Source organism: Metopolophium dirhodum, chromosome 1 (assembly GCF_019925205.1).
Source record: "Metopolophium dirhodum isolate CAU chromosome 1, ASM1992520v1, whole genome shotgun sequence".
Taxonomy (NCBI): Eukaryota; Metazoa; Arthropoda; class Insecta; order Hemiptera; family Aphididae; genus Metopolophium; species Metopolophium dirhodum.
The window spans coordinates 131,575,314-131,598,956 of NC_083560.1; the positions used below are offsets into that span (position 1 = coordinate 131,575,314).

General features: G+C 32.0%; 1 protein-coding gene and 1 pseudogene across 1 annotated transcript; one reads left to right on the forward strand and one right to left on the reverse strand.

The window, feature by feature from the left end:
* The first annotated feature begins 2,206 nt into the window (after positions 1–2,206).
* LOC132953801 (uncharacterized) lies at positions 2,207–2,797 on the forward strand. The gene has a single exon (XM_061026138.1). It carries the CDS (start codon positions 2,207–2,209, stop codon positions 2,795–2,797), a length of 591 nt encoding a protein of 196 aa, XP_060882121.1.
* A 7,239-nt stretch (positions 2,798–10,036) lies between these two features.
* On the reverse strand, positions 10,037–15,825 carry LOC132953802 (uncharacterized; annotated as a pseudogene).
* Positions 15,826–23,643: the final 7,818 nt, after the last annotated feature.

Genomic DNA, 23,643 nt, shown 5'->3' on the forward strand with positions numbered 1-23,643 from the left:
TTTCGTTGCTAATTTTTCTTTTAGATAAAACTTCAACCACACTTTTTTGAAAATCAGTCATTTTTTGTTTACGAGGTTGAATTGTTGTTTTTGACTTGGATAATACCTCATTTTCCAGAGGATCAGATTCGACTGTTTCATTATCGATATTATCATGCAGGTTATCAATAATGCTTTCGTTTGAGATTACGTTGCTTATAGAACTGTTAAAAAAAATAAAAATTCAGTTAAATAACTTAATAACAGTAAAATACACTGAACTGAGATATTATATTTGGAGCCAGCGTGACAAATTTAAAAATGTGGGTATACTGTATAGTATAAACTGTAATATACTATACACTATACTGTAAAGTTATTTTTTTTAATATGTATATCGTATGTGCTTACTTTTATTTTAAAATTCAATATAATATTTCCAAGTAAAAAAATCCCCGAAAAATAACTCGAATAAAAATGTTTTTTACATTACTTAAAATTTATTCGTATTTAGTACATTATTAATTATAAAAATAAATACATTTAAAAAGAACCAATGCATATTAATCCTAGCCCTAATATTAACATATTATTCTGTGATTTCTAATTATAATACGGTATTACCTTCTACGTTCAATAGTTTTATCCAAAAACCCAAGCATTTCAAAATAAACATATTTTTTTTTCTTCGTAGCAGCTGAACCGGAAGGAAGTTCTTTTTTTTCTTTTTTATAGTAGTCTTTAACATGCTTCCACTTTTTTTGTAATTCATCAACTATATAAACAATAATATTATAATATATTATTGTGACATGTACCTATGTTGTAACCACAAAACTTTTGACGTTTTTAATACATTTCCAAATACAATTTTTAGATTCTGAGCGGAGCGATAAATGTATTGATTTTACAATGATATATGTGTTTCTTTTTTGCGTCTGTAATTACCGTTTGGGGCAGTGAAATGAAATTTTCGTTTCTTATTAGTTTTTTTTCAATTAACGTCGATAAAAAAATTTTCTGCAAATCTTTCAAATGTAATACAAGGTTCCTCGTTCTTAATGGAAATTAAAAAAAAATTAAGCGTAAATCAATAACAATTTTTAATGAGCAATTGAATTTCGAATTTAGACATCATTTAAAATACGTAAAAATCACAAAAATTTGAAAATTATTTGAGCTAGAAATTCATAAACATTTTTCTTTTTAAATTTAAGATCTGAAAATAGAATACAAGATTTATCATAAGTTAATCTATCTTTATCAAAAAAACAATTTCTACTGGAAAGTCAAATTAAATTTTTATGAGCGTTTGAAGTTCAAATTTTTACAACATTGGATATTCACTCAATTCCTCATACAACGATTTTCTTATTTTGTTGTTAATCAAAAAATATTAATCTTGGGTATTTTAAATTTTTATAAAATGTATATTTTATCATTTCCTATACACGATAAAATGTTCAAAATATTAATATTTGACTCTTTTCATGTTATTTATGGACATTTTCAATTTTCAATTTGTTTAGTTTTTCCTTCTATAAATGTCAATAAAATTGTATTCGTTGGCTCAAAAAGCTTGAATATTTTAAACAAGGTTCCTCATAAGTTCGTATAATAGCAGTTGAAAAATATTAAAAATACATAAAATACATTTATAAACGTGCCTACACAATTTTACATGTTAAATGCATTTGATAAAAGGGCATTTTTTTGATATTTTTAGGGCATTTAAATCCCAGCCCTAATTATTATATTTTATACACACAATGAAATGTACACAATGTTTTGTCGAAAAAAGTATTTAATCCACCCTATTACCAGTAGTAAAATAATTACTTTTTTATAATATTTTGCTGTAATTTATTTAACTTACGAATATTAAGAATATTATAATATATTTATAATAAATAACTTCATTTTTTTTTATAGATATTTAGTTACCGGATCTCGTTTTTCATCTTTACAGCATCAATTTAAAATGGGTAGAACTACTATCAGTCAAATAATAAAAAATGCATGTATTCAAATATGGAAAGTTTTACAACCCATTGAAATGCCCACACCGACAATCTCTAAATGGATCGAAATTTCAAAAGTTTTTTTCGAAAAAACAAATTTCCCAAATTGTATTGGTGCAGTCGATGGGAAGCATATGCGCATAGTTTCTCCTCAACATAGTGGCTCAAATTATTTTTGTTACAAAATGTTTTTTTCAATTGTCCTAATGGCAGTTGTTGTTGCTAATTATTGTTTTACAATTGTGGATGTAGGGTCTTATGGCCGTGAAGGAGATACAAATATTTTTAAACAATCTACTTTTGGAAAACAGCTTTACAACAATTCGTTAAAATTACCATCTTCGACTAACCTACCAAATACTGATGGCCCTGCATTACCCTATGTATTAATTGGAGATGAAGCTTTTGGAATTCATCAGCATTTATTAAGACCTTACTCAAGCCGTGATTTAAATTATTCCAAGCGAATTTTTAACTACAGACTTTGCAGAGCTAGAAGAAATGTTGAGTGCGCTTTTGGAATCCTGTGTAGAAAATTTGAAATTTTTTATGGGTGTATTGCAGTAGGGCCTGATTTTGTAAATATCATAGTTCAAGCAGCTACAGTTCTCCATAATTATATACGACAAAGGGACGGATTTGCGTTTGAAGACACTCTAAACTGTGACAACATGTTAGCTATTGAACCACGGGGAACTGCATCTAGAAGTTTAGTTGGACAACAGGTTAGAGATCAATTCGCCCAGTACTTTTTAAGTGAAGTTGGAAGTGTTCCGTGGCAAAATAACAGAATTTAATTATTTTTAAATTGGGAAGCATAATACTAATTACAAGTTAATAAAATAAAAAATGTTATAATGTCATATTATTATTATTATATTTATAGTTAAAAGTTAAGAGTTAAAACTTGTATATTATTATTTAGAGTAGATCCATAGTGATGGTGTTAAAAATTTGACTTATGAATAACTTATTCCATGTTCATAAATAGTATATTTTATATGATATTTAAAATTAAAATGATTTACTTACTTTTTTCTTTTTGTTCACCGATCTGTATTGTTTTCCAATCAGAAAATGTATTTTTTGCTATTTGGTTCCATGTTTTTTTTTTTACTTCCCGATTACTGTATTCCTTGTCGCTAAAATCCCATAAACATGGATTTGACTGCACTTCAGAAATTAATAATTCAACGTCTAACATGATGATGTTGCTCATTAAATAATCAATAATCAAATGATGAATAAAATAAAATATTACGATTCCGCTAAGAATTTCCGCTACAAATATGACATGGATAACCCAAGATAACGTGTTAGGATTTATTTTGGTATCCGCCGAGGAAATAAATGCCGCGGAATAATCGCGTCGTGTAGCGGTATTTTTTTTCCGTGCGGAAATTCTGTAATGTGTCCAGTAGTATTTAAATATATGAATTTCGATATTGCGGAAATTCCGCCGCGGAATGTCCGCTGCGGATATTCCGCAAGTGTGACACCGGCCTTACAACGAGAAAAAATTAATTCATACAATATTATGTTATGAAAATATTTTAATTACTTAAAAGAAAATACTAAATTATCATAAAAATGTGTGACGCGTGATAAATGGGACTAGTGTAAAAAATATAAAATTTAAATAAATAAACTCATAATGTACACTAGGTAGGTACCTACCTTAATGCTATACATAGACGTTCTTTTGGACCAATAGGAACTCGCATATCAGTCGTTTGTTTGGTCAAATTCATTTCCAACACAAACTGTAAAACTCATCAAATGTTGACATTGACATTCGAGTGTAACTAAAAAATTCATCTATAAAGCAATAATGTCTTTATTAAAAAAAAAATAAATAATAATTAGTCATATTAAGTACAATTATAATTGTTGTACCTTCATTTGTTCTTAGTTCATTATAAATTACTATAAATTGCCCTTGATCCATTCTCCTAGCTAATACAGGATGAACCCACCAACGTCGATTTTGAATTTTCCTCTTTTCTTTTTTCTTTTTTAAAAACTGAAGTGCAATAATCGCTAGAGTTGTTGAATCCATTTTTAAAAACTAAACTGAACACGACACACTCAACCAACTCAACCAACCGACTGAGCGAAAAATAATAACTTTATTTCAAATTATTGTCTAATTTTAAAATTATCCCATATTATATTTGGTAAACAAGGTAGAGCATTTCCAAAATTTATCACTGCACAAGTTTAAAATTTAAGCAAATAAGTAAGTAGGTATTATAATTTTTCAAAAAATACCGAAATCGAAAAATATTGTGTTAACCCTACCAAGTTTCTTAAATAATATTATACCAATACCATTTATAATAATACTAATTCGCCGGCCGGTCGACCCTAGTGGAAACATCGACCGGACGGCAAAATCCGGTCGTCTGTTTGGACCCTAAAAGTCTTTTAGATTCTGAGTGAAACAATGTATTGAACAACGATGTATTGATTTTAGAATTATGTGTGTTTTTTTGTGTATGCTTACAAGTTTTATTGTAAAAAAATGATTCAAACTTCAATTCTAAGGGACAAGGGTGATTTCTGATACAAAATTGTATTTAGTCGGAGCCCATTGAGAGATCTATATTGAAATTTATTTTTACCTACCTGTCATCGTTTATCTATTATCTGCAGTTAGAACTTGGAATAGTTCGATAATTCCATGAGATTAGATTTTAGATTTCCGGTGACTAACAAACAATAATAATTACAGACGCAGCACTCGGACCAGACGCAGACACCACCCCACAAATTCTTACATTCTTAAACAAAACTGAACTGTATAGGTAATACAATTTAAAAATAATAATAGTACAATGATTTAGTCAGAAAATGTGTAATTGCAACCTACCTATTTATACCTAAAATTCTATTTGATATATTGATTTTCAATCACCATATTTTTTTTTTTTAATTCCACCATCTATGACTGTATTAATGTAAATTTGAAGTTCTGACTTAAGTTAATTTAGTTACATGCAAACTTTAATATTTAAAAGTATTTTTTTTTTGTTTGTAATTTTGATAAACATTGTTATATTTTTAATATTACCTATATAAGGTTATTCTATGTTTATTGTATAAAAGTAATTTTGGAGATTGACTAAAAAGTATCAAGTAATTTGTTATTTTGTTTATGAATATGTTTTTTTTTAAATGAAATTTAAAAACTGAAATAATTAATTTTATTAAAAACTTACAATACTAAATATTATATAGTAGGTAGTGTACGTTTTTCGCTTGTTCACTCATTTCAGTAGGTAATCAATAACACAAACCAAAATCACCAAATTGCATAATTAATTGTATATTTTTAGTAATGTATTTGTATTTCCAGGAAAGAAAGACAGAAATAGAAAATAGAAAAATCAAATTTATTTATTTATGTATGGTGTCTTTCCATTTAACAATTAATAAAAATAAATAAAAATTAGGTAAAATAGTTATAAATAAAAATATGCAAAAGTTAAAATATAATAAGCTTCAACTTAATAAATATAAAGTAAGTGTTATAAACAGTATATAAATATAAATATAAATAAATAAAAAATATTAATAAATATTTAAAATTTGTCTCCCTCGACATTTAATTTCAAAACACAATATAGTTAGTAGTTAGTATATAATAAATATAATAAAATAATTTTTTTACAAACTGATATTTAACAAAATGTAAATAAAAAAATTAAAACAAATAGGTAAAATATTTATAGACAAAAATAACAAAAGTTTCTAAGAAACTTAAACTTAATACATAATTAGTCTTCTAATAAAAATATTTCTTCTTCCTCATTTATATTAATATAATATCACAGTCTTATTTTTATTTAACCCTTTCGGTACTAGCGGGACGTTTGAAACCCGGACACTTTAATCGGTAATAGAAAATATATGCATTTAGATATCGGTATGTTCTGGCCTGGCGGGACATCTGAGTCCCGTCTAATACACGTTGAAAAAAAAATAAGTGAAATATAATTATTCTTTGACTATTTATTTTACATTGTAGCAGGGGAAACCCAACCGTACTCTTATCTGCCAGTAATTGTATTTTTGTACTTAAATTCTGCGTTTATAATATGTTTACGGACGACGCTAATAAGACGTTATTTAACCTCTTATTTTTCAATACTTCTCAACAATGAAATAAAATATATTTGGTCGTCATATTATCTATATTTACGAAATTAATCAACATTTTTGTCGCGGGACTCATACATCCCGTCAGTATTTGTCAGTCGTAAAACAGCCGGTTGTGTGTTCGTAATATAATATAATATAGTCTTACGTACGCACGTCTCGTATATTTCGTCGTCAATTTTTATCGTTAACATATTTTTCGAATTATTTTTTTAAAAATGAGTACAAGTAAAAAACATCAAGATACCGAAGATTGGTTATTAATGGATGTTCCGGATGATCCAGAATCTGAGGACGAATACGATGTAGATGATCGTGATACCGATGAGCAAGCCCAACAAGAGGTAATTGAATTTAGTAATTTTTTTTTACAAAGTGCATGTGAAACTGGTAAAAATGTCAAAGAACCATTAATAATTGATAATTCGGATGTTATTATTTTTGATTTTCCAGAATTTGACTTTTCCCATCAAACCGAGGACGTAAGTCTAAAAACCACTAATACACCAAGCTCTTTTAGAACTTTGAAACCACGAGTATCAAATTCAACTAATTTGTCCAATAAATCTATTTCTGACCATGTTATACCTTATAATACACGCACACCAGAACATATACATAATACTACTCCTATAGAACTTGCTGTTAATAATACTCCAGATCCTGTTGAAATTAATAGGCAATGGCGTAAAAAAAATGAAATTACAGCAGCTTTACCAGATTATGAAAAAAGTTTAGGTTACAACCAAGTGATGTTTGGTGACTGTAAAACAGGAACGGATATTTTTTTTAAACTTATTAATCCTATCATAGAAAACATTTTGGACCAAAGTAATCTGTACGCAACTCAAAAAAATAAAAATCTCAATCTACGAGAAATAGAACTGCTCTCTTTTTTTGGAATTAATTTTTGTATGGGGTATCATAAACCTTCGTATAAACATTATTGGAAGGGTGCCAAAGATTTAAATGTGCCAGCTATTTCTGAAGTTATGACAAGAGATCGATTTGTAGAAATACTATCTAATATTCACGTCAATAATAATGAAAATATTCCTCAGAACAAAAAAGATAAATTGTTCAAATTACATCCTATGATAGATAGTTTGAACCAAATATTTTTGGAGTCTTCATCTGGAACACGTGAACTCAGTGTTGATGAGTCTATGATTAAATTCAAGGGTCGCAGTACGTTAAAGCAATACAACCCAATGAAACTCATAAAAAGGGGTTACAAATTGTGGTGTATTGCAGACCAGAACGGATATATTATGAAATTTACGGTGTACCAAGGAAAAAACAAAACGTTAGAAAAAGAGTTCGAGAACACTAATTTGGGAGAAAGAATTGTATTGCAGTTGACAAAACCATTTTGGAACGAATCTAGACTTGTATTTTTCGATAACTATTTTACAACTTTTTCACTTGTTGAAAAGTCGAGAACGCAACAAACACTAGCTTGTGGTACAATTAGACAAAATCGTAAAGGGATGCCACAAAATTTCAAAAAAGATTCTGAAATACCTCGGGGAGAATTTGACTACCGATTTTCTACTTCAGGTATTGGAATATTCAAATGGAAAGATAACAAAGTGGTACATATTGGGTCAAACTATCACGGTAACGAAATAACATCTGTTGATAGGACTATGAAAGATGGCTCTAGATTGAGTATATCGTGCCCAAATCCAATCAAAGACTACAACAAATATATGGGTGGAGTTGATCACGCAGACAGATTGAGGGCATTATATAACGGCATTATATTAGGATCTTTTGAGGACTGTTAGACATAACGTTTGTAAACGCATATGTCATTTATTGCCAAATGTTTGAAAAAACGGATGTATTTGATTTCTGTCGATCAGTTGCCCTTGGTCTGATGACAGCTCGAAATACTCCATCTAGAAAATCTATAAGCCTGAAAAGATAAGCTCCACAAACGCCATCAAATCGAAGAAAGAAAACTTTATCCAACTCCAAAGACGTTAGATTAGGCAACAGGTATAATAAAACTATTTCATCATTATACTATAATATAATATTATAATATAGTTGATTTTTATTTTATCACAGGGGTATTCATTGGCCAAGTTTTGGTATAAAGAGAGGTAGATGTGAACTTTACAGTGTTCGAGGAGTAGAGTCCCGGCCACTTCTTCGTGTAACCACTGCCGAGTATTTCTGTGTTGCAATGAAAGGAAAAATTGTTTTGTAGAATACCATCAAGTTGATATTGTACAATTTTTTTAATTATTTACAAAACTTTTAATAATTTTACTACAATCTATTATTTTTTTTATATGAAATAAAAAAGTAAAAATTGGCAAGGAGTCCGTTTATTTTTATGTTTACGATTTAAATAAAATTATATTGTCATAAGTAGATTTCTCGTATTTTTTAATGCAAATAATGATTTGTTATTAATTTTCATTGTAATGCATATCACCTTGACGGGACTTAGAAGTCCCGGACAAAAAAGTAAGTGAAGTGCTTAAAAAAAAATTTTGAAAAAAATCAGAGACCTTTGTTGGACCACAATAAAAAATTTTAACTTTTTTCATTTTTTCCAATAGCCGGACTCAAAGGGTTAATCCAGTCTTATTATTTACTAAGGAAGGGTACAAAGATGTATATGACATACTATCAAACATAAGTTTGGTCGGTTGAAAAGATATGCAGTTTCCCTTATTTTTTTTCAAGCATTCACTTGTTATAACAGTTGCAGATACTGTACTGGTTATTAACCTATTTCTAGATTTAGTCTTTATGCAGTTAATTTTACTAAATACTCTCTCACAACTTGCATTAGAATGAGGAAGAGATAAAACAGCTAGTGCAAATTCAGCAAGATCTATGAATTGACCAGTTTCTAATTCATTAATCAAAGTCCAAAATTTGTCAGGTTCTTTTTCAGTTTGAATTTCATCTGGTAATCTAACTAAATAATACTATAGTATTATACTATACTATCACTAATACTATAGTGCGCCACTGATCATCTAGTTTTTGAATATTACTATCTCCGTTTACAATTCTGTGAAGCTGTTCAGACAAACAAATGATTGATGGGTGTTTTCCCCTCATATTTGAAGAGAGTGCAACCGATGGTGTCAACATATTAACTAAAGGTAGTATTGGATTTGAAAAATCATATTCTTTTTTAATTTGTAAGCAACTAGTTTAATAAAGTTAATATATCTATTGGAAAATTCTTTAAGTAAATCTTTTCTTTGTTGAATAGCAGATATTTTTATTTGATTTAGAACCTTAACACCTAAGTAAACTGTAGAAGTACTTAAAAATTGATTTTCATCATTCGGATTGATTAAATGTAGTGGAGTTTTCAAAACATACTCGTTTTTCATATAACATAATAATAAGTCTGTATAAACCAGTTCCATCTTTTCATTTAAAGTGCTTATAACTACATGTTCTGATTGAAAATATTGGTTCATTCCAGTGAATTTGGGTAAAATCCATTTTAGAAAGTAGAAATAGGCTTTGGTAAATGGATCATTTAGTTGAAAATGTATGTTTTCGGCCGATACTAATTTTTCTGAGAGCCATTTCTCAGAAAAATATAGATTTAAGGCATCCCATTGTTCAATAATCCTTTGAACAACATCAAATAGTGATAACCATCGCGTTTGAGATGGGTGGAGTAATTTATGTACTCCAATATTAAGAAATTGTTGAAACTGCACATATTGGCTTTGTCTCTTACTACTATGGCAAAAGAAGTTAAAAATATTCCTAGCTAAATTTTCACAACGACGTGGTAGTGTTTTGCATGCTTCGCTACAACAAAGGTGTAAGGAGTGGCATATGCAATTCATAATAAAAATTCCGGGGAACATATCTTTCATTCTACTTCAAACAGAATTATGAGAGCCCATCATTGTAGAACAACCATCAGAAGCAAATCCTATAATATTTGTTGTATCGACATCTAATTTTTTAAACGATTCTATGCTTTTTGTAAAAAGGTTTTGTGCAGTAGCTCCTTTATCAATGTTGTCAGGATCCTTTATGTCATAAACTTGTATTAAATCCCAGAAACGAGTAACAATCATTTTCGAGTCAATGTCATAATATCTTACAACTACGCACATGGTAGATTGACATGCTATGTCAGTTGACTCGTCAATTAATACTGAAAATTTAACATTTTTCAAATTTGTACTTAATGCTACTTTTTCCGAAGGAGCGATAACATTTTTAATTATGTTTGTAGCCTCTGTGCGTTTTAACTGAATTCTTTGACAAATTAAAGAATCAGGAAATATTTCTTTTAATACTAGTACTAAATGGTCAATAAACAAGAAAGCAGCATTATGCTCTGCTAACATGGCAGTTAATTTAATTTCTGCATTTTTTACTTGTTTATCCAATGAATCTGGTTTGGAAGTTGATAAAAACGTGGACATAATTGATTTTGAGGAAATATAATTACTGATAGACGACTTTGTATGACTTTTACTCACTAAATGTTTTTTTATACAACTTAGTTCGGATGAAAAACTAATCTGACATTGTATGCATTTACCTCGAAATTTGTCATCTTTTTTCTGGTCTTAACCAGTTTTTAAATGTAGGGTCCATTTCCCACTCGTGACGATATTGCTGCTTTCGATGTTTCTGCCTTTCATCTTTGGAACATTCATTTATTAATTGTCTTTTTTTCTTTGGCGTTAATTGTTGATCTCGAGGGTACTAAAATATATTTTAGAAAATAGAGCTTTAAATCTTTAATAAATAATAATTTTTTTTACAGTCAATATAAATTTATCGGAGTTGAATACACTATCCAACAAGTAGGCTTTACTATAATTACGCTTCTAAAAATAATTCACTGTACACTAATAACGTATTACTTTATTATAAACAGTAGTATAAAAAAAAAATAAGGAATGAAGTAAAGAAATTAAAATTTTATATAAACGGAGTCTGATTATTGATGCTATGATACAACAATTAAATCCTAATATGTTACCATATTCATTTTGGTCATATTAAAAAGAAATACAATTAACAACAGCCAGGAATTTATAACTATGATCAAATTTACATTCATGAATTTAAATATGTTTGTATACAGCGAATCGTGAGTGCTAAGCTTCACAATAATATAAATTATACACACATTTATTTGACAATTCAAATATTTACTGATGTGGCATAGAAAATTGCATTAACAAATTTAAAAATTTCCTGATGTTATATGTAGAATGTTGCAAAATGCAAAAAATTATAGATTTCCTTTTAATTCTAAACAATAACAAACAAAGTGTAATTTGTAATAATGGTCATATTTATTATAGAATAATTAAAAGTAAATTGTATGAGTTCAAACATAAATTTAAGGATTACGATAATTATTTATACCTAGATCAAAATTATGAAGTTAATCCGTAAGTTATTCAAATAACCAATTTCAATTTATACCTAAAATAAACACAATTCAATATAATAAACAAAAATTTTAACATTGTATATGTACAAAAGATGAGTTGGTATAGTGATTAAAAAAAAAAAATATTAAATATTTAATGTTCCAAATGATGTAGTATTTGAATCCGAAATTTTAACATAATATAGTGATGCAATAGTAATTACATTTTTATATGTTTTTATAACAAATACAGCCATGAGCCATGCTACAGTAATAATTCATCATTTAAATACTAATATTACAGCATTGTTCATTATTTAAATTTAATATACATTAATTTCAGATGCACAAGATATGTGAATCCTTTGTTCTAGTCATGAATATTATCACAAGAACTGACACATATAACAATTGTAAAATATTCATGACTCGAACAATTGCTAAATTGGAAAAATATAAACTCATTTCTAAACACAACATATACAATTATTATGCATACGTGTATAAGATAAATGTCACAAACCACCTGGCCAAATCTGTTCTATTTAATTTTCAACTGAGGTCAAAGAACATCATCATACAACGGTTACAGAGTTTGACCAGAGAGGATCTACAAATATATTCACATATATATAAAGTAAATAAATATATATACATATATATACATAATACATATATATACTAGCTGATCCCGCTGGCACTTCGTTGCCCGTTAAATGTACCAAAACTATATGACTCAAACTTTGTTAAATTCGTTATTTAATATTCAGTGTATGATGTTCTAGATTTATCTTAACTTTTCTGTTGCCCGGAATAAAAATTCTGATTCGCAGCATTATATTATCAGGTAGGCAATCTACCCACGGTAGATCGCGGACCCCGTGCTGTTTGTACGTAAGTGTATGATTTAACTCTAAAGTATCAAAATTGTACCAAGTTTGTCATTTTTACTTAATTCCACCTACGGAGGATTAATATAATCAATTAATACAAAAGCCTAACGCAACCATATTAAAATCCGATGAATAAAAAAAAACAAATTTAACACTTTTTAAATTAGCCTATCTCCTTCCCAGAGGTCTTAAATACACACAAACATTCATTTTTATCTATTCTAATATATAAAATGTAGCGTTTGTTTGTATGTTCGGGATAAACTCCGAAACTACTGAACCGATTTCGAAAATTCTTTCACCAATACAAAGCCACATTCTTTGTGAGTGTATGACAGCTTATTTAAAAAGGGAAGTGATCACCCCCGATAGGTGCTCAAACAGGTTAGGTTAGTAACTGGACTTGATTCAGCACATTTTTTATTAATTTTTGTATTAATTAATTTTTTACTAATTTTTATTAGGGCAACACATTGAAAGAGTTTCTGATTTGAATTTCAGCGCAGAACAAAATGGACAAACAAATGACATATCTCCAATCAAAACCTTAATACTTAGCCTTATTTTCTTATTTCTTAGCCTTTAGCTAAATCCAGATTAATAACCCCTACCTAGTTGGCATCGCTGAATAGACATTTAATGAATTGCATCATCATTTATATTGTTCCTAGATAAGCGCATCCTCTTGGCACCACTTGTGGAGCGGCCAAGGTTTAATTTCATAAGGTTTTTTGCTTGATTTCAGTTTTACGCACGTCCGAACTGCTGGTAGTGCGGAGTGAAAATGAAATTAACGTGTTTAATATTTTATATGTTACGCAAGTCCAAATTAATTCTATAAATAGAATTTGTATGTGTATTGGTTTATGTTATCGGTGTGCATTTTATCGTTCATTATTATAAAATATGAGTATTGGTGTACGCGCGAGGCATGAGATTATTTTTATCGATAAACTTCTCGAAACAATTTTATTCTCGGAATCATTATTCTTATCTACACGACGACGACGACGAACAAAAAGGATAGGTTGCAGGTAGCTGGAAACCCGCGGGCCGCCGTTCCGCACAATACGTATTGGCAGTGAATAATTATAATCGTTAATTACTCCACTAAAACGCAACATTTTTGAAAATCCTTTCTATTGCACGGTGAAAATATGAGAAGAAAATCTATTCCAAATTTCAAGTCCGTACGTTGAGTAGTTTTTGAGATACAGCGATCAGTGAGTCAGTGGTATTTAGATTTTATATGTATAGATAACTAATTATTGACTAACATTATCGGACTTTATTTATGCCTAAAACCTGCTCCGTGATATCCTCTTTCATTTAAAAAAAAACTGCATGACAATTGGATAAGAAGTTTCGAAGCCAAACCGTAACAAAGATTTCCTCTTTTGCTTGATTTCAGTTTTATATATATAGATTACTGTACAGTAACTGCAATGTGATCAGTATCAAGAATCATGTGTGATTCGATAATTAAATAAATAAATATTACTTTCCACTAGCCTACCGAGGTAAGTTGTATAATTATTTTTAGGAAAAGTGGTGTAATGTTGAACTGACTTTTGAGGACCAAAAATGTTCAGCAATTTTTTATGGTTAATATACATTTTGCTTCCCCAACTATTACATTGGTGAATTTAAGAGTATGTATGGTGTATTGCATTATTAATAAAACATAATTTATTAATAATGTCAGTGGAGTATGGCTATAGGCGATACCACTTAAAAAAAACGCACCATGTGCAATGGCCCCACACCAGGGCGGTGTGGAACGATTGCAAAAATCTTGTACACTGCCAATTTGGAAAATATATGCAATTTAATTTATTAATGTTTTTTAAAATTATTTAACAAAACGATATGGTACACGACGATATGAGACCAGATAATGGCCTTTTGTAAGATGTTTTGTTACAGGGCGTCAAGGATTCCAATGACATCTGCTCGCAATTACCTGGCAACCAAAAACAAACAAAAATTCAGTATACATAGGAAATGTACATTGCTTATGTAGGTATTACCTTTTGTAGAACTTATTGCATGATTTTTCCAATCGTAGTGGTGTGTCATGTGTAAACGTTGGCTGTTTAACAACGTCATGGGTGCGTAGTGGTTACAAAAAGTATGTCATGGTGATTGAATCGTGCATGGGATCGGCAGAGGGCTTTTTGTTTATATAATCAATTTATTTATTTAAATGTGACTTGTAATTCAATAGTTAAAAAAACTTTGTAATTGAGATGGCTTTATATTGAAATTTTGTAGTGTTAATTCTTGAAATGAGAACTTTATGTACTGCATTCTATTTTTCATTCTAAGAATGTTTATTTTTGTATTTACATAAGCATTGCGTTCGATTCTATAGCGTTCGATCTATATAGCTGTTACATAAATTATTGGTTGTAATGATATTTAGTAGCTTAATATAGGTTTTTTTGGATTTGTATATATCTTGGATAGATTTCATTAAATTGTTCTGAATTATTAATGATTTTATAGTAATTATTTCTTTATTTAATGATTGCCCTGTATTCCTCTTAACCATGGTGTTCAGTACTTTAGTGGTACACACATTGTGCCCTATGCCATTCATGCAAGAATGAGCATATGGCAAGTGCAGTGTTCTAAAGACAATTTAAAGTAGCTTTTAAAAAATTATTTTTAACTCTGTTCGTAACAAACAGTGATGCACAAAATTATGGGGTGGGGCCTTCGGAGGGGGGGGGATAGTCCACTCGTAATCACTCATAGCCCCCTCAATAAAATACAATATAATATGCATTTATAATACGTATTATTTTATTTACACAATATCACATTATTATACTGTAATAGGTAGTCTGTTATGACTGTGAACATTATAATTAAATAGATACGTCATACCCAACATTTCGCATAAAGTTTTACATACACACATAGTATTATTATATATAATCTAACCTTATTTTTAAATACATGTATGTTAAGTTCAATATAGGTACAAAAAAAACAAATAATAATAATAGCTAGAAAAAAACATTTTTACATTATTTTTAGTTAAAAGTTATTGAATTGAATTTTAATTTTAAATGATATTATTACTGTTAATAAATTGTTTTAAGTTCTAAAGAAATCGAATTCGGCGATTTTTTTTAGCTGCGTACAAATCTACCGTTTTGTCCAAGAAATCTTCTGTTGGAACGTCAGGCCCTTCAATACTGATAAGCATGCAATGCATTAAGGTTCCTGGGAGCATTTTTTTTCTCGTCTTTGTAAGAACTCTATTCATTGTGCTGAAAGATCTTTCAACCGAAGCTATGGTAACGGGGATGACGAGAAGTATTTCACAAAGCTGTTGTAGTTCATTATATCCTATATCAGCTTCCATGATTTAAATTAATGGACTTTCGTGTGCTTTGTATATTCTACTATCCAGCATAGACTTGATAAAAAAATTAAATGACTTCATATCTGCCAGTATAGCTTCTGCATTGGAAAATAACCACAAATTGTTTTCAATTCAGTGTCCTGTATACCAATGAAAGACTGGAAGCTCTCAAAGTGACTAGCAAATTTCATTATATTAATAGATTTGTCATTGAATCTATTATCAATTTCTCTGATTAAGCTTTCACAATACTCCTTCATTTGTTTTAATGTTGTTTTTGTATCTTCATCAGCAGTCAAATGCATTTCAGACCCAAACTTATCAAGTATTTCGTTTTGAATTTTGATGCACAAGTTACTATTGGTGTTTACACACTGATTTAGATGCAATTTTGTTGTTGTTATGAGAGGAATCACATTAGCCAGATTAAGATTTCTTTTTGTAAAGTATTACTAAGATAAGTATTACTAAGAGAGGGCACTGAGGAGTTCATTCATTACATAACAGGTGATAAAGAAACTTGTTTTTCTTATTTCCAACAAAATACCACCTGCTAGTGATGCAAGATCTATACCGTCCTTATGGATATGCTCACAAGCCATCATGATAGATTTTAAACTTCTAAAAAGAGCATTAACTATCTTATAGTGGGAATCTTAAGAATTGGGTCATTTATTACTGCTTGAATTTCATGCAAAATATTTTCTCTTTTAGGCAATTTACTAAATAATTTATAAATGTCTTACACATAAAAAAATCTGTTGACCTTTTTGTTTTTATTTCTACATGAAGCTGCTGCTAATGACAAAATATGTGCTTTGCAGTGAATGTAAAGAATATCTCTCTTTGCTTTTTCTGAAAGCTTCCTTCTAACTCCTACATTCCTAGCCATATTGGCGGCACCATCAAAGCCGAAGGCTATAACATTGCTGTAGTTCAAATCAAGACTAGTCAATTCTTTGTCAATAGCATCCGCAATAGTTTCTGCTGTTCCATTTGGGATTTTAACTATTGCCAAAAACTTTTCCACTGGAACTTTATCTTCTACAAATCTAACATTATACTTAGTTCCATTTCATTTTTCAAAGAAGTACTTTCATCTGCTAAAATAGAAATTTTTTTGTTTTTCAATGTTTTCTTCAGTTCATTTCTCAAAATTTAACCCATACAAACCCATTCACATGCTGTGTTTTTGCTGCTATAATTTGATCTATCACTTTGAGATTCTCTCCATGTTTTAAAATCATCATTTAACTTGTCAAAAATACTTTCAATTAAGCTTCCATACTTAGTAGTATGAGCTATTTCTTCTTTTACCAAAAAGTACAAGCCTCTCAAAAGAATTTTTAAACTTTTTCTGTTTAATTGTAATTCACTTTCACTTTGCTGGACGATTTGAGTATGAATCGGTTTTTTCATCGCATTATTTTTGATTTTTTCCATTTCTATACTTACAGTGTGAGCTGATGAATGTTCATGTTTCTCTAATTTTCCATTTTTAAAGCATTTGACGCGGATACGACGGTGGTATCGGGTGATCCGCGGTGAGCCGGTCGCTGGTTGTGTGTATTAGATGGCACACTCGTTACTTTAACAAACACAAGTAATGCGATGGTAGTTTGCGTTTATTTTATCCTCGTACGAGATACACATATATATATATATATAAAAAAAAACAACGAACGGAAGTATATCTACCACAAAAGATATATGTATATTGCGGTGGTCGTGGTAGGTACGCACGGCGCGTGGATGGATGTCAAAAACAGGTGGTTTTTACAATGGCGAGTTCACGACGGCCGGTACTCGTTCTACGCGACTCGCCTTCCCGTCCCACCTTGTGCCTTTGTGGCGCGGTGGGGGAGTTGGCGTTGTCGCGCTGTAGCCCGTAGTGGCGGTTGACGAAAAGTGTAGACTGGTCGCTGCGGTACCTGTACTTTGTACTGATGGCCGCTGCTTACCGCGTTATACTCCCCCGCCAAACCGCCACACTAGGTACACTTGTACCGGTGTCTGTGTGCCGTTATGGGACGGGGTGGCTTGTACTACCTCTGGCTTTCGCTTGAGGTAGACTTGCTCGCGCCCGTGAGTGTTATTGGGGGGTGTTTTGGGGACCCTACCGGAGTGTAGAACGTGCGATTGTCGTCCAACTCCGGCATCCCCTCGAACGCCACCAGCCAATCTGCCTCGGTTATGTCTACCGTGGCCTCCGATTGGTCTGGCGACGTCTGGCTGGTGGGCTGTCCCGGCTCCTCGGACTTGCCGTCCTTGGATGCTGGTTTGTCTACCTCCATCGGTGTTGGGTTGGTCGGAGGCGTGCCGGCTGTTTCCGGGTCTGAGGTTGGCGCGGGTTGCTTGGCAAGCCGACGCTGTTGGCTTGCCTCGCTTTCCCTGGCCTTCCTCTTTTCCTTCAGCTGCTGGAATTTCCGGCGGTTCCGTGCCTTCTGCGCCTCCGTCCTCACCCTTCCCGTCGGGCCGGGGAGTACCCCTGTTGGCCTGGGTACCGGTGTCGGCTCCGCAGGTGTTACGGGGGCAGGTGTCACGGGGGTGGCGGTTGTTGCTGGAGGTGGTGGCCCAGTCATTGACGATGTGCGGCTGCCGGGTGTTGGTGTCGATGGTGGTCGTTGTGGCCGCAACCTCCGCTGGATGGCCGCTGTTCGGTCCGCCCAGCCACGGTTGTAGATGGCCGCCCGCACTGGGTCCTGCAGGTCATCCTCGCGACCTGGGCGGCTGTTCGCGGCTCATCCTGGCCACTGGATACCAGCCCAAGCCGTTGGATCAGCTCGGCAACCAGCTGCCACTTTTCCTATTGGTGGCCGGTGATGTTGTCTGTAAATGATTGTTATTACCGACAATTGTTTATTTAATGTTGCCCTATTGGTGCCCGTTCCATGCCTGACACGTGTATTTTCCGCAGCGGTTGTTGGTCGGTTAAGACGACTCCTTTCCCGACCTGTTTTGCCAGTCTTACCGGTCCCCACCACTTTGGTGCGAAACCGGCATGAAAATCTTTGTGTGCCTTAGATAAGTGGTGTGCTTTGTAGTAGACTACGTCGCCCTTGCCGACCTTCACTATCATTACTCGTTTTAAATAATGTTCAAAAAAATATTAAGAAACAAATAAATGCACTGAATATAGTAACTTTTTTTTCTTAACTGTGGGGGAGGGTACTGTCGGTTTTTGTAAACACGTGTGTTTTAGTTTGGCAGAATTTGCAAGTGGGCGCCCGTAGGTATCTGCCATGCCCGGGTATAATGACAAGATTCCATACTTAAGAAAGCGCCATCCATCCAAACAATAACTCGTTTTAATAACTATCATTCCTCTTATATCATTGAAATTAACGAACAAGTTTTACAATTTGGAAGATTTATAAACATTAATTGTAGAGAAAACAATGAACTGTTCGAACTGCAATGGAAAAAAAAAAAACAACTTCGAGGTCTTTTAGAGAACATTTATTTATTGATGTTGATTATTTTTCCGGAGAAATATCATAAACACTTCAAGAATTTCTTGACTACATAGAGATCAATAAAGACAGTGTAACATCACAGCATTTTTTGCCTTATTATTATAAAAATAATGAACATACCCATACCCATATTATCGTTTACGAGCATACCTTATTGTTCTATTGTTATGGTTATCGTGCGCTAATGCAGAAATGACCGCAGTATTATGTAACAACAGTCCCCCGACCCCCATAACACCTGCAGTGTCCGCTTGTCGACAGGCCGCCGCCGATGCCGGTCGCGATGGGTTTCCACTCCACAATGTGGATCCACGTTTTCGACGACCAGGTGGGCCATGCCGGCCACGTGTGCGCCGGCGACAGTTTTGTCAGCCTACCCATATCTTCGGAACGTCAACATCCACCTCAACAGTCAACCTCATGATTTTGTAATGTATCATTTCTTTCCCCCCCCCCATACCCCTCTAAAATTTTGTTGTCGTAATATTTTCCTCTCTTTCTTTTATTATGAAAATTTTGTTATACGCGACAGCTCGGGCGGTAACCCTATGGTTAGCTACTCGTTATTGGCAAATTACTCTATTTAAAACACCGTCGGTGTCACGCAGAACCTCGTGGGCCGACCTGAGTTTCGCAATTATTATTAATTATTATTAAACGAACACCATCCATGTGCCAAAGTATTAAATATTATTCTCCTCACATTTAAATAACCAAATTGTATCATTGTCCGTTACGCTTACGACATTCGAATTATTGTCCTAAATTATTATTAATTGTTGTTATGTATAATACAAATTGTTATTATTACCTTAAATTCATTTTTTTTTTAATTTATTTATTGGTCACCTTTTTCCCTAGCTTTAAGCTATGAGTTATCCAAATACTAGATTAAAATGGCGTTTCATTACCCCATAGTGTTCAAAACCTACGAGTTCCGCCGCGACAATCTTAGGATCGTCACGCGGCGCGTCTCGTAGGTCACAACTTGAGTGTTCCCCTCAAGTTGTGGGTGGTTTGCGGTGCCCTAAAAAGCACCGTAATCTCACAACAGGTATTATATCTTAAATAATAAAAGTATAAAAATAATAATTATGTAATATGTAATAATTATTGGCGTAGTTGGATATGGAAAAGATCATTATATTTCATACATTAGAAGAAACGGCAAATGGGAAGTCCACTATGATTTGCGATCAAAAATACTGTAGGAATGGAGATACTGTTGGAAAATATAGGGGTTTCCTCCAACCTTAAATTACAAATAAAAATCGCCGCACATTTGATAACAAGCCGTGTTCATGGTCGTGCGCCTACTATCAGTCGGACCATGATCGGGTGTATAACCACATTGTTTAAAAATACTTTTCGTTACATTTGTTCGACTCTTTCAACCAGCTCACTGATTATTTGATAATTATTACACTTAAGAGGACGCAACCCATACATGTGTTGACTTCGTAGTCGACATAGCAAATTGTCGTTCACTAGTTTCAAATTTTCAATAGTGTGCTGTTAGTTTTGATACTAAAGTGAATTGACCTATTAAATAATAATTATTTATAATAAATAGTTTATTTATAATAAACTTTTAGGTAAGAACATTATGTAATTATTTAATTTTCGATTATTTTCGATTATAATTAATTTTCGATTATTTTTGATTATAATTAATTTTCGATTATTCGATTATTTATAAAAAAAATCGATTAATCGACTTATCGAATTTCGATTAAAATTATCGATTATATAAAATAACCGCGCAGCCCTACTTGGGTATCTATTTCAACTGATGCATCAAATCATGGGTCACAAAAAATGTTTCCTATTCTTGTACGATATTTTGAAAAACACAGCTTCAAGTGTCAAGTTTAAAAGCAATGTTGCTAACAAAAGTTAACTTTAAAATGTCTTGTACAGAATTTTATTCGTTCCTGAAGTCATCGCCAGATTTATTAAAACAATTTTGTTCAAACGAAAAGTATACAAGTATTTAATTTTGTAATTATTACACGAAAACATTTTGTTCATAATAAGTTAATTACCTAGTAAGTGTAATAAGTTAATTTAATTTTTTTGTCCTTTGAAAACATTATAAGTACCACAGAAATTTGCTAATAATATTATTTAATTAAAAATATTTGTTTGTAACAAATAATTATGATTTTTTTTTTTTTTTTGTCCCGTTTTGATTAAAAAAATATATGGTCACTTTATACATGACCCGCACCGTTTATCGAACTGCTGCGTTGATACAATATTGAACCCATTTGGTTTACTAGATATCATTGCATATCCTGTGTAATACTGGTGCCGTTAAAGTTTGAGGAATAGTATGAACAGGTACTGATCCAGGGAGCAATTACAATGGGCTCAACATTCCTCAAAGCGTTGGTGATACGACCAATGACCATGCACAGAGGTTGCTGTTGTATCTGTTGATTTTTGAAATGCATATCTTTAAATCTAGGATCTAATATAGTGGATAAACCGTATTCATGGTCGTGCGTCTACTATCAGTCCGACCCAGTGCCACAATAACCAGGTGTGTTGCGTGTGTTAAACACACGGGTCCAGGGCCTCAACCTATGATGGGGTACATGGAATGCTCTACTAGCTAGATGGGAAACAGCTCGCACAGTGCTTAGCAAGTAAATTATTTGATATTAACTGGAATGATCCGCCTCACCCCGCACCACAATAAATGTGCGCAGGCGCGTGGCCACCAAACTAGTCTATTTTTAGAATACTGGATTTAATTCTGGAAAACTGATGTCTTGATAAAGTAATTAATTATAATAAACATAGCGACGACAGCACTGTCACCCGTCTCTTGCATAGTGCATACTGTTCAGAAATCTGCTAATCGATTACGATTATAGACTAGAGTGCTCACCACTTTAATCAGTACCTACCTGGCTACCTATAAAAAGCATCAATTACAATATTAAAGATTTAGCATGGGAGCACTATCCAATTTTTTTTGTTAGTTCTGGCATGCATGAAGCCTTATTATTTTCCAAATTATTTTGCATGTGTCTAAAACTATGCCACGGGCGATACTTGCACTGAATTTAAAATTTACACAAAGTTCACGAAATGAACACACTAGTAGCTAAATATCTAAAAAAAAAAAATCACTCCAATTAAATAACATCAAAAATGCAGTTTTTTATAACTATTAACATATCTAATTTTTACGAAATTCTTCTCAATTATGAAAATTATTTTACTGGTATAAATGCTCAACATTTTAAATATTTACTACTAAAATTTTAACATAAATTCACAATTATTTTTTATGAGCATCTGAAGTTCAAATGTTGTATATTCATAAAATAACTATTAGGCCCTATAGAGCCTTGATTGACTTTTGATAGTTTGTTTTAATTAATATAATATTAAGGGGATCACATGTCACGTATTTTTCTTACGTTTTAGTGAGGCTGCATACAATTTATGTCCCCGGCAGCCGACGTTTATAATATCGTTGATAACCTCGCATGCACAAACTCTGTCTCGGCGCTTTAGAGACATCGCAGACTACAGACTTTATATCGGCCGATAGTTTAGTCGGGTTGGGCTACTATCGCGCACACTGGGCCAACTAAACAGTTTGGTTGGTGGTGAGTACGCAAACTAGCTTGGTTAGTCGGCCGACTGCTCTGGAAAGATTTTTCTAGTTGTACTGAATTCTGCTGACGATAGTAGTCGATTTTTAGTATACCTTTCGTTTAAAAATGTTGTCAAGAAATGTTATTATTGCGTTAATACAACGAAGACGGATTATGAAGAGAATGAAGAAGAGAAACAGAGAATATTGGGTGCATCCAATCTATAGTAGTAGATTATTGCATGGAAAATTTCATACATTGCATTCCAAATTATTGAATTGCCCAGAAAAGTTTTTTGGCTACTATCGTATGAGCATAACAAGCTTCAATGAACTCGTCAAATTAATTGGACCAGCAATAGCGAAGGAGAATACACAGTTAAGACTCTCTATACCTGTGGAAGAAAGATTGAGTGTTACGATACGGTAAGATAAACCACAAAAATTATTAATTCTCTTTTATTATTTTATTCAAGTTAAAACCGCAAAACTAAGTATATTGAAAAAAAATATAATAATATATATATAATATTATTACAATGTTCATAAGTCATATATTTCCGTATCATCTGAAAAATTAGAAAAATGAGAACGAATTGTATCATTAGAATTTTCTGACGATGGAGTATTTTGAATATCTTGAAACGTAGGCAAACTGTGTGGTGTGGTAAAACTGGACGTATAATTTGAATGCTGAGATAGTTGTGGTGGTGGCATGATGTTACTCCC